The 18,638-nt window shown below is 43.4% G+C and overlaps 1 protein-coding gene across 1 annotated transcript; it reads left to right on the top strand.

Annotated features, from left to right (window-relative positions):
• The first annotated feature begins 5 nt into the window (after window positions 1-5).
• Window positions 6-13,563, top strand: LOC129832025 (protein FAM222B-like). Its single transcript, XM_055895739.1, has 3 exons — window positions 6-500; window positions 6,944-7,074; window positions 7,245-13,563. Exons 2-3 carry the CDS (start codon window positions 6,990-6,992, stop codon window positions 9,437-9,439), a joined length of 2,280 nt encoding a protein of 759 aa, XP_055751714.1. The 5' UTR covers window positions 6-500; window positions 6,944-6,989; the 3' UTR covers window positions 9,440-13,563.
• Window positions 13,564-18,638: the final 5,075 nt, after the last annotated feature.

Genomic DNA, 18,638 nt, shown 5'->3' with positions numbered 1-18,638 from the left:
GAAATTCCAATTTACAATGACGGCCTACCGGGGAACAGTTGTTTAACTGCCTTGTTAAGGGGCAGAATGACAGATTTTTTTCCCTTGTCAACTCGGGGATTCGATCCAGCAATTTTTCGGTTACTGGCCCAACGCTTTTCGGTTACCGCCCCAGTTAGTCTTGCAATACTTTACTAATTTGAGCCAAAGTCTGTCACTTATTCAATCAATCCTTATCAATCGTTTTTAATGCATCTTGCAGGAAGAATCTCAGCACTTTCATCTCTCATCAGCAATCTCAAGGAATATTAGTCAGGCATTAAGTATGCACACCTAAAATATGCGTAATAAAGGTCCTAAAACCCACAGAGTGCCTACTGCGCATGTGTTCTCAAAGTTGCTGTTGCAGAAAGCAAATACCAGAAATAAGCCACTGTTGAGCTAACAACCAAAATATCTATGTTCGATCATCTCGCTAAAATGACGTTTTCGCAAATTCCTTTCTCTTGACTTCGCAGGGAGTAAGTATTTTGCGTAATATTTGTTTTTGGTGTTTCCTTTAGCAAAAGTGTTACTTCAGTAGCCACCAGTAGCTGGCTAACGTTAGCTATTTAGCCTATCTGATCGCTAGCAGCACAAAGAAGTGGTCAATGCTTTGTGGTGCTATGACTCGAGGTATTTAACACTAGCTTGTTAGCATTCATGGCTTGCTTATTTATTAACCGATTAACTTAGGCTACAGTTAAACGAGAAGGTAACTAGTTAAGTGACGTTGCTGATGTAGAACTACAGTTCCAGGGTTATATTATACATTTGAAAAATATATATACTTTTTGCCACGCAAATATTGGCAGTACAGTAGCTAAGTAGCTAGCTAATGTTCATTTACATTTTGAATGGTCTATTGACTACTAGACAATGCTGCTCAACGGAGACACCAGCTAGATAATATTTAAGAATTATCTTTGTTCATAACTAGCGAGCTAGTAATATGCAAGTCCTGGCATTCTAGATCAGAGAAGCCCTACCTAGGCTACAACCACGTTGAATGACTAGTGTTATTGATATTTACGCAATGATGCAGGAACATTTCTGGTAGACCCAGTCATCAGAATGAATATATTTATTGTAACTAGTAGCTACATGTGCATAATTTACAAGAACTGGTCAGCTGGATACACTAACCAGCTAAAGTGTAAGACGTATCATACTTGCGTCATTGGGACTTCAGAATTCGGTCACATTTAGCTTCGTTACAGAACTGAAAAGGGTTCTGGGTGACAAAGCACCATTACATACATAACACAAAGCTGTTCTGCATTGCTTAGTATTGTAAACTATTGACACACCCACCTAAATGGTACCCTAGACCCTATATAGTGTACTTCTTTTGACCAGAGCCCTATATAGTGGTGAGGAGTTTGTGTCCGGAAGGAAATTCACCATTCATTTTCTGTATTCAGGGTTCACTCAAACATCGTTTTGTTCTACTGTTGACAGTTACCGCTGATTTTGGGATTGTATATCGATTTGCTCTCCTTAAATATAAGTCATCTGACTTATTCGTTTCAGTCTGAGTTGTTTAATCATACTTTTCGCAGCCGGTTCCTTATATCAGGGAATAAAAACTACAATCTGTTTCCTGAATTAGCCTAGTGTACATGTGTGCCCAGCTGGTGCACATGCACACTACTGTTGGCCCATGCTCGTTTTCCCTGGGTAAACTAGCTGGCTAACTGAATGCTAGTTTTCATCCTCATTGCAAAACTTCATAAATACTGTACCCTCAATTGTGATTCTACCAACACAGACAGATATGTACAGTCTTGTACCCGTAACCTTTTTTCAACTGACTATTGTAGTTGATTAAATCAGACGTTATTAATATAATGAGCTATCCAGGAATGTCATGTGGTAATTGGCACAAGAAAATTCGAGAAAATATTAGCTCTACAGATCACAATGACTATAATGAATGGCTAAATTACTTCCGGACACGAAGGGTCTTTGGAGTGCCTTTTCCTCATCACCACCCTATGGGCCTTGGTCAAAGTAGTACACTATATAGGGAAAGGGATGTAATTTGGGATGCAGACATAGAGATTGGTGAAGGCAGCTGGAGGCTCTCTAGCTGGTAGCCATCATGCAGTCTGTCCTGCTGTGCCCTGGGAAATGAGAAAAGGCATCTCCATCTTAAGCCCGCTGCTATCTCTGTCTAGCTGCAGGCAAGGTGTTTGCTGTTGAAGGCTGGGGCGCAAATGCCGGCTAATTGCTGACAGCCATTTTAGGAAGGTCACAAGCCGGCTCATAGCCTGTGACAAATGAGAGGACACGAACAACAGGTATAGGCCAATTCAAAAGTGTTCTTTATTATTAAACAAACTATTAACTTAAACTAAGAAAAAGGAATGAGGTGTGGAAGTATCATGATGTAAGGTGTTTGTAAAGTGCATGGGTGCGTGAATATGTGTGTGTGAACATGACTGAGTGAAAACTATGCAAAACTAAAAAGGAACAAACAAATCATGAGCATACCTGGAGGAGCAGAGAGAGAGAGAGAGCAAGAGTGATTAGTGACAGCTTTATACCCTGAGCCCAGGTGGCTCCAATCACTTAACGACCCTCTGCCTGCAGGAGGAACCGCCCCCTGCACTGCAGAGGAGGAGCCGTGACACCCCCCTCCTTAAAATGAGGGTCCCACCCTCAACCCAACTTCCTCCAACATAATCAAAATAATTCAAATTTCCCAAAAAACAAATAAACAACAAAAATACCAATCCCGGCTCCTAGCAGTAGCCCCGTGTCCCCCAGCTGACTGTCCGCCCCTCAAACTCAGCAGCCTTGGTACCTGAGGAGCGATTTAAGAGAAAAGAGGCGCAGACAGCCCGTAGGGGTCAGCAGAGAAAAGGTACAAGCTAGGTTAAAGGAGCACGTGACAGAGCATCAGCAATGATATTATCCTTACCCTTAATGTGCCTAATATCAAGGTTGAATGGTTGCAAGAACAAAGCCCAACGCATCAGGCGCTGGTTGGGGTTTTGCAGGGACCTCAGAAAAACAAGTGGGTTGTGGTCAGTGAACACAGTTAAAGGGGTCAAACCAGAACCAACATAGACCTCGAAGTGCTGTAAAGCCCAAATGAGACCTAAAGCCTCCTTTTCAATTACAGAATAGTTTTTCTGATACTTATTAAATTTTCGGGAGAAGAAACTGACTGGACACTCAACCTTGTCGTCATTCTCCTGGAGAAGCACAGCCCCAGCACCGATTTGACTGGCGTCTACCTGCAATTTGAAAGGTTTCCCAAAATTTGGTGCTGCCAACACAGGTGCCAAACACAAAAGAGTCTTAACTGCATCAAATGCCTCTTGACACTGGGTGGACCAGATAAATTCAGCCTTGGCCTTCAACAGATTGGTCAGTGGGGACACTACTACCGAAAAGTTTTTACAAAAAGCACGGTAGTACCCCGCCATTCCCAGGAAGCGCATCAGTTCTTTCTTTGTAGAGGGCTGTGGGAACTGCTTCACAGCCTGAACCTTGGCTTCTACGGGACAGACAAATCCCTGACCAACAACCTTGCCTAGGTATGTGACTGTAGCTTTGGCAAACTCACATTTTGCCAAATCAATACCTGTGTCCAACATAGACTGCATCTCTGTTTCCAGTTTTAGTCTCTTCTCCTCAGATACACGATAAAATCTGTGTTTGATAGGCTTAGCATCTCCGATGTCTATATCATGTTCAATTAAGTGGGTTTGCGATGGAGTGTCAGAAAACAAAACAGGGTAGTTTCTAATAAGAGCTACCAATTCATCACGTTTCTCAGAGTCTAAATGATCTACCAAAACCCCAAGGTTTTGCAAAGTCTGAGAGTTTTTCAACCGACCTTGCAAGACCTGGTTTGGTTTACTTGTACACTGACACGTATGACAAGTTTTAATAAACTGAGATACATCCCGCTTTAAACGTGGCCAGAAAAAATAACGAAGTATACGATCATACGTTTTACGAACACCCATATGACCTGCCACATCACCATGTGAAGTTTGCAACACTTTATTTCGCAAAGTAGTAGGTACAACTATTTGAAAGACTGGTTCTCCTAAACCCTTATCATAGTGTGGAACCCATTTCCTGACCAACAGCCCATCAAGAAGAAAATAACACTGAGCACTATTCCTCACCACTGAATCAGGAACCACTTTATCAAACAGATCAGCCAAGGTAGTATCGGCTTTTTGCTCAGCCATCAATGAATCTCTAGAACTAGTCAACTGTTCTGTCTGGAGTTTGACTGGCAACTCAAGACTTTCTGGCTTACTCTCAATCTCCTTACGAGAGGCTGCGCGGGTAACCGCACAAACTGGAAATATCTCAGGAGACACACAGTTCTGATCCGGAGATTCCCTTGCAGGGGACACTGAAGGTTGCTTCTTACAGATGTTTAATTGGCCATCTGCCCACACCTTACTACCTGCCAAGTCATTCCCCAAAATCATGTGTACTCCCTCTACTGGCAACTGAGGTCTAACCCCAACATCTACATCACCCTCTACCAGACCACATTTTAGGGTAACTTCATGTAAAGGACAAGAGAATGGAACTAAACCCATACCACATACCATTACACAACGGCCAGTATCAGACTCTTTAGAGAACGGCAAAACAGATTCCAGAATAAAAGAATCTAAAGCTCCAGTGTCTCTTAGGATCTTGATTTTAACATTCTGGTTGCCATCTACCAGGGACACTACAGCATCTGAAATAAAGGCTGAAAAATCACAGCGGGAAAACTGAGAATCAAACTCAACTAGTGGCTGAAACAGCTCACCCTGGTGGTCAGAGGCTGTAACAGGACTTGCCATCACAACAGGTTTAACTTGAACTGACTGTTTTGATTTAAGCAGAGGACAATTTTTCTTCCAATGTCCTTCAACTAAACAGTAGCGACAGGTATTAGCATTAACCGGTCCTTTAAGTCCTCCAGACTTAAACTTCTGCCGAGGCCTTTTGAAAAAATCTCCAAAAAAAGGTGACCTCCTATTCCTAGGAGTAAAGTTATTTTTATGGTACATGTCACTGTTTGACTCAAAATGGCTTTTATGTGTTAGCCTGTACTCATCTGCAAGGATTGCTGCATCACTTGGAGACTTAACTTTCCGTTCATTCATGTATGTAGCAACCTGGTCAGAAACAGAATTTTTGAACTGTTCTAACACAATCAAATTAGACAGACCCTCAAAAGTACTAACTTCAGAAGCTGTACACCAACGCTTAAATGCAGAAGTTAAATCACAAACAAACTCAGAATAGGTTTGTGAATCTAACTTTTTCCTGTAACGAAAACGTTGACGATATGCCTCTGGCACAAGCTCGTAGACCTTCAGAACTGCTGATTTAACTTTAGCATAAACTTTACTGTCAGCTACACTCAGTGCTGCAAAAGCCTCACGTGCTTTACCTGTAAGTACACATTGCAACAACGTAGTCATGTCCAAATCTGACCAAGCTCTAGCTTCCGCAATACGCTCAAATAAAGTAAAGTATGTGTCTGGATCTGACTCATCAAATTTAGGCAACAAACGAAGATTCTGTGAAACATCAAACTGTGGTAGTCTTTCCGGTCTATTAGCATTTTTCAATCGCTCTATCTCTAATTGCATTTGCATTTGCTCTAATTGCATTTGCAACAGTTCCCTCTGCTGCTCAAAAGTTAATGAAGGGCTAGCCTGAAAACTTGCACCCTCACTACTAGCAGACTGACCGCCAAAAACACCCATTTCCCTAAGACCCTGCTTTAAGCTAGTTTTAACAGTCTCTTTAATTTTTTTATCAACAATCTCAATCTGATAATGTTCAGCAATTTCAATTAACTGCTCCTTAGTACACAACTCTAAGGCTACCTCTGAAGGAGCTTGAACAAAACTACTCAAAATGGAAGACATTTTCCTCAACCAATACAACTATTACAAATGCTCAAAAAAACACAACTCACCTGCTGTCAATCTGGGTTCAAGGACAGGAGCCACACCCCACTATCCTCCAAAAACTACTAACTAACTGGCCCTGGTCTTCGTGCAGTCACATGTGGTGGGGTTTTATGCACACAAAACCAGTGGAGTGGAAAAGACAACCAGAAACTGGCAGCCCTCCCATAACCACGGAGGTGCTCCCGAGCCGATGTAGGGGAAAAGGGAAAGGGATGCTCTACCCACGTTCACTGCCACCTAAAACAAAAACACCACAAGCCTCCTATGGACACTTGCTGATATGCCTGAACAGGAGAGGACTCCCACCTGAACAAAACCCAGAAAAAAACAGAGTGAATTGCTTAGCTACCAAGCTAACTGAACCAAAAGAACACATGGCTCTCAACGCTCTCTTCAACAAAATTGGCCCAACCAAAACATCCACTCAAAAAAAAAAAAAAATTGTCAATCTGAACTAAACTAACCCAAGTTAACTACTATCCCGGACGAGCCCCCACTTGTCACAAGCCGGCTCATAGCCTGTGACAAATGAGAGGACACGAACAACAGGTATAGGCCAATTCAAAAGTGTTCTTTATTATTAAACAAACTATTAACTTAAACTAAGAAAAAGGAATGAGGTGTGGAAGTATCATGATGTAAGGTGTTTGTAAAGTGCATGGGTGCGTGAATATGTGTGTGTGAACATGACTGAGTGAAAACTATGCAAAACTAAAAAGGAACAAACAAATCATGAGCATACCTGGAGGAGCAGAGAGAGAGAGAGAGCAAGAGTGATTAGTGACAGCTTTATACCCTGAGCCCAGGTGGCTCCAATCACTTAACGACCCTCTGCCTGCAGGAGGAACCGCCCCCTGCACTGCAGAGGAGGAGCCGTGACACAATGTACAGGAAATAAATAGCGTTATGGCTGAGTCATTTTACATGGTCAATGTGGTGTTTGACTGCTGATGTGTGTGTGTCTCTCTCAGCATGGTGAGGAGAGCTTTTCCCATGTTGCATTAGTGGAAGTGTGACATGCTGGCCTGTCTGCCAGCATCATCAGGTGAACCTACCCCCCAATTTCTCTCCCACACGCAGATGAACACTGGACTTCAGCAATGTAAGTGTTTTTATCTGATAGAATTGAGTACTATAATATCAGAGAAATCAGTTTCCTCTTCATATTTCCACTTAATGAGTTGTATATCCTTTCAGTCATTAGTTGAATGAATTAACTTTGGTTAGGCTAAAATTCCTTGTTCCCTCACTCTATCCTTTTTCCCATCCTAGGGGACACTACACAGAAGATGAAATCTGCCAACTATCCAACCCCAGCAGAATTGGATGCCTTTGCTAAGAAAGTTGCCAACAATCCTCTGACCATAAAGATCTTCCCCAACAGTGTCAAAGTACCACAGAGGAAGCACATCCGCCGCACTGTGAACGGGTTGGACACATCCAGCTCCAGCCAGCGCCAGAGTCCTTACCCGTCTCAGGTCAGCAGCACCAGAGCGGGCCTCCTGGCCGTCCTCCGCACTTCACCCGGCAAAGGCGTCCTCAAAGACACAGACAGCAGCCGAGCCCGTCTGCTTCCCAAACAATCCATGAACCTCCACAGCGGGCCATACGTTGCTCAGAGCACTTTAAACCTCCCCCAGCCTGTCCCCCACCTCCAGGGCATGTCTCAAACCCAGTCCCAGGCATTTGCACAGAAACAGGGCCCCCCACATCCACAGCATGCTCTACAGCAGCAGCACAACATGGCTCACCCCATGACTTTACAGCAACAGAACATGGCCCACCCTCAAACTTTACAGCGGCAACAAAGCTTGTCCCAGCTGCAAACGGTACAGCAGAATCTGACGCACCCGCAGAATGTCCAGCGGCAGCAGACTTTGCCTCACACGCAGACTTTACTACAGCAGCAGCAGCAAAATCAGACTCGGCCACAAACCTTACAGCAGCAGCAACAACAGCAGCATCTTCTTCATCCTCCGACTCTGCAGCACCAGACTCTTCCCCACCAACAAGCTTTACTACAGCAGGCTCGGGCTCAAGGTCTCCTGCACCTGTCTGACGTAGCCCAGGCCCAGCCTCCACCTAGTCTGCAACTTTCCCAGGGCCTGCAGCACCCCCACTGCCTGGCCCTGTCACAGCCTCTCCCCCAGGGCCTGCGACACCTGCCTGATGTGGCCCAGGCCCAGCCACCCAGTCTGCAACATTCCCAGGGCCTCCCCCCATCTCAGCCTCTCCCCCAGGCCTCCGGTGCCGGCCCTGGCTCCCCCTCTGCTTCCAATGCCGTGCAACCCCAGCCAGGCCCCCCCTATGGCCCCAGGAAGCTGCCAGATGCAGACGTCCCACCAAACGTAACCGTATCTACCTCCACCATCCCACTGTCCATGGCGGCCGCCCTGCACCACAACCGGCCGGGCACCGACCTTAGCAGCATCGTGCACCAGATCAACCAGTTCTGCCAGGCTCGGGCCGGACTAGGCGCCACCTCAGTGTGCGAGGGCCAGATCGCCAACCCCAGCCCCATCAGCCGTAACCTCCTCATCAACGCCAGTTCCAGGGTCAACACACCCCACAACCTTGGCCTCCTTCCCTCCTGCCTGCTGGGCCACACAGAGAAAGCCCCTGGGGGGTCCCAGGGCCCTGCTGGTGCTAATGGCCTACAGCCCAACATGGCTGTTATGAACAGGATGCCACCTACTTTCCACACTGACACGAAGCAGCAGTTACAGCAGCAGCAATTACAGCAGTTACAACAGGCTCACCAGCATCAACATCAGTTACAGCAGCTGCAACAGGTTCACCAGCAGCAGCAACAACAACATCAGTTACAGCAGCAACATCAGCTCCAACAGCAGCAAATCCAACAGCAGCGCTCCTGGAACCAGCACCAGCTGGCTCACATGCAGCACCTGCCTGATGGAGCCCACCCCTGCAAGAACCCAAGGAGAGAAGCCCCCTCTGGGCCTGGCTTCCCTGCCAAGACCCACAACTATCCCCAAAAGCTTCTGGCCTCGCAGCCACAATCTTTCCCCATTAAACACCCATCAGACAAGACAATCCCCTCGCCCCCCGTCACCGGCCCAGCGGGCGGCATCATGCCAAGCTACACCAACGGGCGCTACTTGCAGGTTCCATGGGGCAGCGTCCTACAAGCAGCCAAAAGTGACTGTCTAGGCCCACAGGATTTGCCCATGGCCTTCCAGGGGAGCCCGGCAGGGGCCTCCATAGACTGCAGCACACCAGGATCACAGTACCGACCTGGAGCCAGACCCGGGGTCCCAGACCTGGGTCAGACCAAGCTGATGCAGCAGAATGTGAATGATTACCTGTCTGGGGAGTTCCAGGCGTTCCAGCAGAACCCAGGCGCCATGGGGAAGATGCACAGGCCCCCCATGGGTAGAGCTCCAGCCCAGAGCCCAGAGCTAGGTAACAGTAGAAATATCCATGCTCACCACCCAGGCTATAGATAGATATCTCTCTTCACCTCACCAGTCATGTGTTATGGTTGGTGAATGATTCAAGGTTACAATCAGGTGTAAACATGTTGTAGATATCTTGCAAGTGATCAATTGAATGTTCTCCCTAGTTGGTTGCTCCTGCTCTCAATGTTCAATCGCTGACTTATCTGTCTTTTTAAAAATGCGTCCTCAGCCCATTAAAATGGTATCTGTTAAACCTTAGTGCCAGATGAAAGGTTTTATATTGTTATTCCAGTGATGAGGAATACTTACTCATACCACAACATGGACATCTGCTGATTGTAGTATTTTCTGGGAAACACTATTGTGATCTAGGACTGGGTAGAGAACCTAGTAGGGCTACATCCTGTCCACATAAGTGCCAGTTATGCCCAGGTTGTCATGGAACCAACCACTCCCTTTTACAGTGGCTTAAAATTGGGTTTTCTTTCCTGTCCTATGTTTACATTTACAATTATGCATCTAGAAAAATTCCATATAGACATGATGGAGGATAAATGCTTTTTAATGCCCCAATGAGACTAATTTGCTGAAGGGGTATTTGTGTATGCTAATATGAATCAGGTCAATGTCTAAGAGTATATTCTTACTTCAATCTTTCCCCATATACAGTAAGGTAATGCTACAGCCATTGTGTCCTGCCCTCTTGTGTATGGTGAGGCCTTAAGACGGAGTGCTTTTGAAGTAATTTTGAATTGTTTTATTTTATCCCTACCTTGTGCTGTTACTTTAATTGTCTCTACTTGAATTTCACCGGTGACGTTTTCAGTATGATGACTTGGAGAATCAAAATGTTATGCTAAACAATTACAAAGGGAACATAAGCTCACTTCTGGAAAACATTACATGTCTTTGAATAATGTGAACCCTGTAGAATCAATCCCTTGATCTTGAAAGGAATTATCTGTGTGTGCAAAGACCAAATTGATCACTTGCAAGTACAACTGAACATACCAGGAGGTTAATTTGCTACTTTGTTTCACCACTATACACTACTGTAAACAATTCCTTGTGGATCTTTGCCTGTCTGTGGGGGTTGTGGTAAGCTGAGGGGTATCCTACGAAGCAGGTTTGAGGAGTTAGAGAGGTAACTTTGGTCAACTGAGTTCAACTCGGGATAACCGGTCATACGAAAGTGGCTCACCTTTTAGCCAGGTAAATCTCTGGCAACGAATCCTTCAGAACTAACCTGCGTTGGGGAAGGCTAACTCACGGCTAACTCCACTTACACTGAATGAAATGACTGAGCCACGAGTGGAGGACCAACAGAGTTAGATTTCCACCCTCTTGCAAAGATAGCGTCACGATCCCTTTCATTTGAGGAAGATTAGTGATTTAAATATTTAATCCATTTTTGTTTGTCTTAGAGTAATCTTAAAATATATCACATTACATATTTGGTAATGACAATGCATTTTATACTTCACACCCAGTAACACTTTTAATAAATTTATAAAATTGTATCGATAGGAGTGGGGAAACAGGTCCTTGTGGTTGTTCATTGATAAGCGCACCAAGTTGGCATCAACGATAAGTAATAAAGATGGTGCTTCTAAAAGCCCATTTCATACCATAGTCTGTGGAATTTGAAAGATTTTATTTTGATTTCACCACAAATGAAAATGTGGCACTGACTCACCCATGGATTGATGTTTCAGCCATGTGCGACACATGTGCAGTTACTACACTACCCTACCCTGCGGATGAGCAATATCCACCTTCGTAGTACGAATAACAGCTGGATTGTGACGCTAACGGATTCTGGCTAGCTTTAGAAAACCCTAAGTAGATCTAGCTTGCTTCGTAGGATACGCCTGTTCTTCAGTTGCTAGCCTAACCCTAATTGTATATTGTCTCTGTACTACCTAGAAAGAAGAACTGAGATCCAGTTCTTTTAAATGCAGGTTACCTCATGCTAGTAGATGGGTCTAGCCATAGAAATATAATTACTTCTTATTCTAGTAATTGTATTTCTATGGGTCTAGCATGCTGCATTTTCCCTCAGTTTAGCTTGGGTAACGGCTTACTTTTTTGATGGCCTCACATTCCTCCTCCCTGATAACTCTTGAAAAGAAAGCCTTAAAATGTTGTATTAGTTACCCTCGACACCTTAAATGTTGTATGACTTACTACACACCATGCTGGATTTCCTCAAACTGCATGGTGTAGAATCCTATATCGAAAATAGTTATGATACTAGCAATTGTTTCTGCATATGTTTTCATTTAAGGACACTGTTAAATTGCTAAGTAAAAATCCTCCTTTAATGGATGAATAGTATTTAGCAGAGTTTTATAGGTGTGTGTGGCACTGGGCTGTAACTATGGTCTTCAGACTACGTTTCTTTAGTTGTTTCTATGTGACATAGCCTTCAGTAATTTAGATCTTAGCTAATTTATTTCCTTGATCACAGCATTCTGAAGTCATAGGTTTTTCCTCATAGGTGCCATAGGTAAAGCATATCATTAGACACAAAACAATGCAAACTGACGTCTCACAATTAGCTGCATTCAGTAAGAGATGGAAAAGTCATAAGTCATTTTATGTAGCCTTAAAGGTGCTACACATAGGATTTTGCATTGTCATTTCATAAAATGGCCATAATATATCTGCAGTAATAGTGGAATGATATCGTTTCATAGTATTACATACCTGCCCAATTAGCTGTGATATTCGTCTCCCGCCAGAGCAACATGTTGTTGAAATGGGAAAGCTGTTTTGACTTTAGCTGTGTTATTTAGTGGAAATCGGGTCAAGCGGCCAATGTAAAAAAAAAAAAAAAAAAAAAAACGCTCCGTAATTTCCTGTTGTATTTCAGTTGTATGTAAGAAAACAAGCACTGAATAGTGTAGGGAATCATTGTACCATCTAAATCGGTGAAATATATTTTCAATAACAAAAAATATATCATTTTTACAGCTGTTTTGAAGCTGGTGGACCAAAACCGAAATTAAAAGGCTCAAGCGTGAGTCTCCATGTTAGGGGAAATGGGTTGCGGGAGAGGGTAGATTTTGTTTTGGAAGTAGCCTAGTGCTGTTGCAATTCACAGAGCTTCCGGATATAATTTGTCCCCTATGTGTAGCACCTTTAATCTTATGGATTGAGCTTTCTTCCCTGAGGGCGGGAGCTAGATTCTGTTTGGCTCTTACTACTGTTGTGTGCCTGGCCCTTGAAGCTGCTAATGAATTCAAGTCTGAACACACAATTGTGTGTGTGTGTATAGTAATGATGTATGGGTTGTACTAGTGGAATAAAGGTTACTATTTATACTGTTGTCATGGATTTTTGAAATGCGAGATGGTACATCTTTGCAGTGGAAATGGACCAACTGTTGCTACAGTGAACCAAGCAATGTACCTGTCGTTACATTTTAGCTGATTTGTCCTGTTTTATGTTGTACCGCTCGAGAAAAGGTTTACAGTTACTATTTCAAATGAAGTGCCTCCACTGGATTTAATATGGAATGTGTGTGCGCGAGAGAGAGAAAGGGTGTGAAGCATAGCCTAGGTGCTTGTGCACACTACACAGTGGTGCACTTCTATCCATTGTTGGGGGCCCAAGCTTCTAACTGTAACTACTGATACTAGACAGAAGTCCGTTCTCACGTGCCACAATGTTTCCAGACACTGTTAGGAGTCTGAATGGTTGCTACTGAACCACTGACCAAAGTCACCAAGCTTTCCCCACCACCATGGCCCAAAGCTTAGATACAGGCTGTGTCCGAAATGGCACTCTATTTGCTCTATAGTGTATGACTTGACCTAAGGTACTATTTAGAAAATAGGGGGCCATTTTGGACACAAACATTCTTTAGGCAGGTTGGATTGAATTAAGTTTAATGACTCATGCTATTTTAAGGTGGTGACAAAAGTTGTCTACCTTCCTCTAGACAGTTGTAGGATCAGCATGTGGGACTGTGATGACTAAATTGTGCTTGTGAGAGAGAGTTTCTGCTCCATATAAGTGGAAATGTGACATGAATGGCAGTGGTTGGGGAAGCTCATGTTTCTCTACTTTGTAGAATTGTGTTATTCCAGTTTGCCTATCCTTCAGAAACTATGCCTTGCACAAACATTCTCCCCTAACCAAAATAAAGTTTGCATTTGCAAAACCGATTCTGTTTATTTTATTTGTAACAGCAAGGCTTGAGGTGATATGTATGAAATTGAATTTTCAAATGATATACAGTGAGTCATTCTAAACATGTGCATTCAGAAAGTACTCTGACTTTTTCCACATTTTGTTACATTAGTCTTTTTCTAAAATTTATTAAATTGTCCCCCCCACCCTTAATCTACACATAATACCCCATAATGACAAAGTAAAAACAAACTGATATCACATTTACATAAGTATTCAGATGCTTTACTCAGTGCTTTGTTGAAGCACCTTTGGCAGCGATTACAGCTTCAAGTCTTTTGGGGTGTGACGCTACAAGCTTGGCACACCTGTATTTAGGGAGTTTCTCCCATTCTACTTTGCAGATATTCTCAAACTCAGTCAAGTTGGATGGGGAGCGTCACTGCACAGCTATTTTCAGGTCTCTCCAGAGATGTTAGATCGGGTTCAAGTCCGGGCTGTGGCTGGGCCACTCGAGGACATTAAGAGACTTGTCCCAAAGCCACTCCTGCATTGTCTTGGCTGTGTGCTTAGGGATGTTGTCCTGTTGGAATGTGAACCATCGCCCCAATAATAACGGTGGGTTAACTGTCTTGTTCAGGGGCAGAACGACAGATTTTTACCTTGTCAGCTCGGGGATTCAATCTTGCAACCTTACAGTTAACTAGTCCAACGCTCTAACCACCTGCCTCTCATTGTACTCCACGAGGAGCCTGCCTGTTACGCGAATGCAGTAAGAAGCCAAGGTAAGTTGCTAGCTAGCATTAAACTTATTATAAAAAACAATCAATCATAATCACTAGTTAACTACACATGGTTGATGATATTACTAGTTTATCTAGCGTGTCCTGCGTTGCATATAATCGATGCAGTGCGCATTCGCGGAAAAAAAGCTGTCGTTGCTCCAACGTGTACCTAACCATAAACATCAATGCCTTTCTTAAAATCAATACACAGAAGTATATATTTTTAAACCTGCATATTTAGCTAAAAGAAATCCAGGTTAGTAGGCAATATTAACCAGGTAAATTGTGTCACTTCTCTTGCGTTCATTGCACGCAGAGTCAGGGTATATGCGATAATTATAAACATTTTGTTTTCGAAATGATAGTTTCCGGATTCGACCATATTAATGACCAAAGGCTCGTATTTCTGTGTGTTATGTTATAATTAAGTCTATGATTTGATATTTGATAGAGCAGTCTGACTGAGCGATGGTAGGCAGCAGCAGGCTCGTAAGCATTCATTCAAACAGCACTTTCGTGCATTTTGCCAGCAGCTCTTCACTGTGCTTCAAGCATTGCGCTGTTTATGACTTCAAGCCTATCAACTCCAGAGATTAGGCTGGTGTAACCGATGTGAAATGGCTAGCTAGTTAGCGGGGTGCGCGCTAATACCGTTTCAAACGTCACTCGCTCTGAGACTTGGAGTAGTTGTTCCCCTTGCTCTGCATGGGTAACGCTGCTTCGAGGGTGGCTGTTGTCGATGTGTTCCTCGTTCGAGCCCAGGTAGGAGCGAGGAGAGGGACGGAAGCTATACTGTTCCACTGGCAATACTAAAGTGCCTATAAGAACATCCAATAGTCAAAGGTATATGGAATACAAATGGTATAGAGAGAAATAGTCTTATAAATACTATATTACCTAGAACCTCTTACCTTGGAATATTGAAGTCTCATGTTAAAAGGAACTACCAGCTTTCATATGTTCTCATGTTCTGAGCAAGGAACTTAAACGTTAGCTTTTTTATGGCATATATTGCACTTTTACTTTCTTCTCCAACACTTTGTTTTTGCATTATTTAAACCAAATTGAACAGGTTTCATTATTTGAGGCTAAATTGATTTTTTCATTTATGTATTATATTAAGTTAAAATAAGTGTTCATTCAGTATTGTTGTAATCGTTATTACAAATAAATAAATAAAAATCGTCCAATTTATCAGTATCGGCGTTGAAAAATCATAATCGGTCGACCTCTAGTTGTGGCCCTGATAGATGAGTCCCCGTCATGGGAATTGGACACTGGCCAGAAATATACCACCATCATGTCCACATTCACGTAACCTTCAACAACCTCCAGTTTACCACCCTGGAACTGTTCAAGTTCACAACTGGCATGGGAGACCTGAAGTTCACAGAGCAGATCCAGTACAAAGAGGTGTGTACATGGGACCTGTATTGTGAGACTTTTATTACATTTTTTATGGCTCCGGAGTAAAGAGCAGGGTTTGTGCTCATTTTGTTATTATATTTTTGTACTTTTATTTTTTTTATTAAAGACATTGAGTAATCATTCACAGTGCAGTCTGTAAAAAGTAAGTGAACCTCTGTGTTAACGACTTCTCCAAAAGCTATTTGGAGTCAGTTGTTTCAATTAAGGAGATGATTGGAGGTGCGGGTTTCACAGGTGCCCTGCCCTTTAAATAAAGGCACACAAAGCCTGGTTACTGACAAATCTGTTCTTCTCCAGAAAGATTGGTTAGTGTGAACCATGCCTCGATCCCAACAACTTTCACAGGACCTTAGAAGACGCATTATAGAGATGCACAAAGCTGGAAAAGGTTACAAAAGCATTGCTAAAGACCTTGGTGTTCATCAATCCACGGTAAGACAAATTGTCTACAAATCGAGAAGATTCAGGACTGTTGCTACTCTCCCTAGGAGTGGGCGTCCTGTGAAGATCACTCCAAGAGCACAAATGGCAATCCTGAAAGAGGTGAGAAAGAACCCAAAGGTAACAGCAAAATACCTCCAGAAAACTCTACAAAAAACAAAAGTCTGTGTTCATGTGTCCACTATCAGAAAAACACTGAACAACAATGGTGTTCATGGAAGGACACAACTAAGCAAACTACTGCTATCTAAAAAAAAAACATTGCGGCACGTCTCAAGTTTTCCCAAGACCACCTGGATGTTCCACAACGCCTCTGGGAAAATGTGCTGTGGACAGACGAGAAAAAAGTTGAACTTTTTGGGAAAATGGCACAACGCTATGTATGGAGGAAAAACTCTGCACACGAAAAACTCATCCCAACTGTGAAGCATGGTGGAGGGAGAATCATGGTTTGGGGATGCTTTGCTGCCTGTGGGAACAATGAATTCAAAGTGTATCAAGACATTTTACAGGAGAATGTCAGGGCAGCAGTCCATGACCTTAAGCTTAAGAGAGGTTGGGTGATGCAACAAGACAATGACCCGAAGCACACAAGTAAATCAACTAAAGAATGGCTGAAAATGAAGAAGATTCATGTTTTGGAATGGCCAAGTCAGAGTCCTGACATTTATCCAATTGAGATGCTGTGGCATGACCTGAAGAGGGCTGTGCAATCAAGACAACCCAGAAATATTGATGAACTGAAACAGATTTGTAGGGACGAATGGTTCAAAATTCCTCCACAACATTGTTCAAGTCTTATAAGCAGCTACATGAAACATTTGGCAGAGGTTGTTGCTGCTAAAGGAGGATCTACAAGTTACTAAATTCAAGGGTTCACCTACTTTTTCCAGCCTGCACCGTGAATGATTACTCAATGTCTTCAATAAAAATTTGAAAGTACAACTGTTTGTGTGTTATTAGTTCAGTCAGATTGTGTTTGTCTATTATTGTGATTTAGATGAAGATCAGACCATATTTTATGAGTAATCAATGCAGAAATCCAGGTCATTCCAATGGGTTCACAAACTTTTTCTTGCAACTGTATGTGTTTGTGTGTAAGCATGTGAATTGTTTAGAAGTCTGGATTGTGTGTGTGTGTGTCCACAGAGAGCACGTACTATCCTGGACCCAGAGAAGTACCTGCCCATGTGTCTGAAAGAGAAACTGCGCTCAGGAGAGGTGCAGAAGACGGGACTGTCGGCCGGAGATGAAAGCCGCATGGTTTCCTAGGCAGAAAAGCCTGGACAAAAAAGCACTTTCAATGGAGATTCTCCATTGAGCATGATTTCTACTCTAGGACTAGACTTAATCTTTGTCCGGGAAACCAGTTCCTTGAGTACATTCCTATAGTAGGATGAAGGCTAGCCTCACGATAATTTGGCATCTGGTTATGTACAGTTCACTGGAAAAGTATTCAGACCCCTCAACTTTTTCCATATTTTATAAAAAAATTAAAAAAATATCACATTACATAAGTATTCAGACCCGGGCTCCCAAGTGTCACAACGGTCTAAGGCACTGCATCTCAGTGCTAGAGGCATTACTACAGACCCTGGTTCAATTCCAGGCAGTATCACAACCGGCGGCGATTGGGGTCCCATAGGGCGGCGCACAGTTAAAAGGGGGTGACACTCTAGACCCAAACTGTTACAGACCTATATCTATCCTGCCCTGCCTTTCTAAATTCTTTGAAAGCCAAGTTAACAGATTACTGACGATTTCGAATCTCACCATACCTTCTCAGCTGTGCAATCAGGTTTCTGAGTTGGTCACGGGTGCACCTCAGCCACGCTCAAGGTACTAAATGATATCATAACCGCCATCGATAAAAGACAGTACTGTGCAGCCGTCTTCATCGACATGGCCAAGGCTTTCGACTGTCAATCACAGTATTCTTATCGGCAGACTCAACAACCTTGATTTCTCAAATGACTGCCTCGCCTGGTTCACCAACTACTTCTACTTCTCAGATAGAGTTCAGTGTGTCAAATAGGAGGGCCTGTTGTCCGGACCTCTGGCAGTCTCTATGGGGGAACCACAGGGTTCAATTCTCGGGCCGACTCTTTTCTCTGTATATATCAACTACGTCGCTCTTGCTGCGGGCGATTTCCTGATCCACCTCTATGCAGACGACACCATTCTGTATACATCTGGTCCTTCTTTGGACACTGTTAACAAACCTCCAAACGAGCTTCAATGCCATACAACACTCCTTCCGGGGCCTCCAACTGCTCTTAAACGCTAGTAAAACTAAATGCATGCTCTTCAACCGATCGATGCCCGCACCCGCCCGCCGGCCCGGCTATCATCACTACTCTGGGCGGTTCTGACTTAGAATATGTGGACAACTACAAATACCTAGGTGTCTGGCTAGACTAAACTCTCCTTCCAGACTCATATTAAACATCTCCAAT

This window comes from Salvelinus fontinalis, chromosome 33, assembly GCF_029448725.1.
Source record: "Salvelinus fontinalis isolate EN_2023a chromosome 33, ASM2944872v1, whole genome shotgun sequence".
NCBI classification, from domain to species: Eukaryota; Metazoa; Chordata; class Actinopteri; order Salmoniformes; family Salmonidae; genus Salvelinus; species Salvelinus fontinalis.
The sequence above is the reverse complement of the archived record's forward strand: the minus strand, read 5'-3'. Positions and strand labels throughout refer to the sequence as shown.

What these genes read in the sequence shown, in the direction of transcription:
- LOC129832025 (XM_055895739.1), top strand. Translation starts at nt 6,990, where the DNA reads ATGCTGGCCTGTCTGCCAGCATCATCAGGTGAACCTACCCCCCAATTT. An exon ending in GAACACTGGACTTCAGCAAT is followed by an intron (nt 7,075 to 7,244) that starts GTAAGTGTTTTT and finishes TTCCCATCCTAG; the next exon opens with GGGACACTACACAGAAGATG.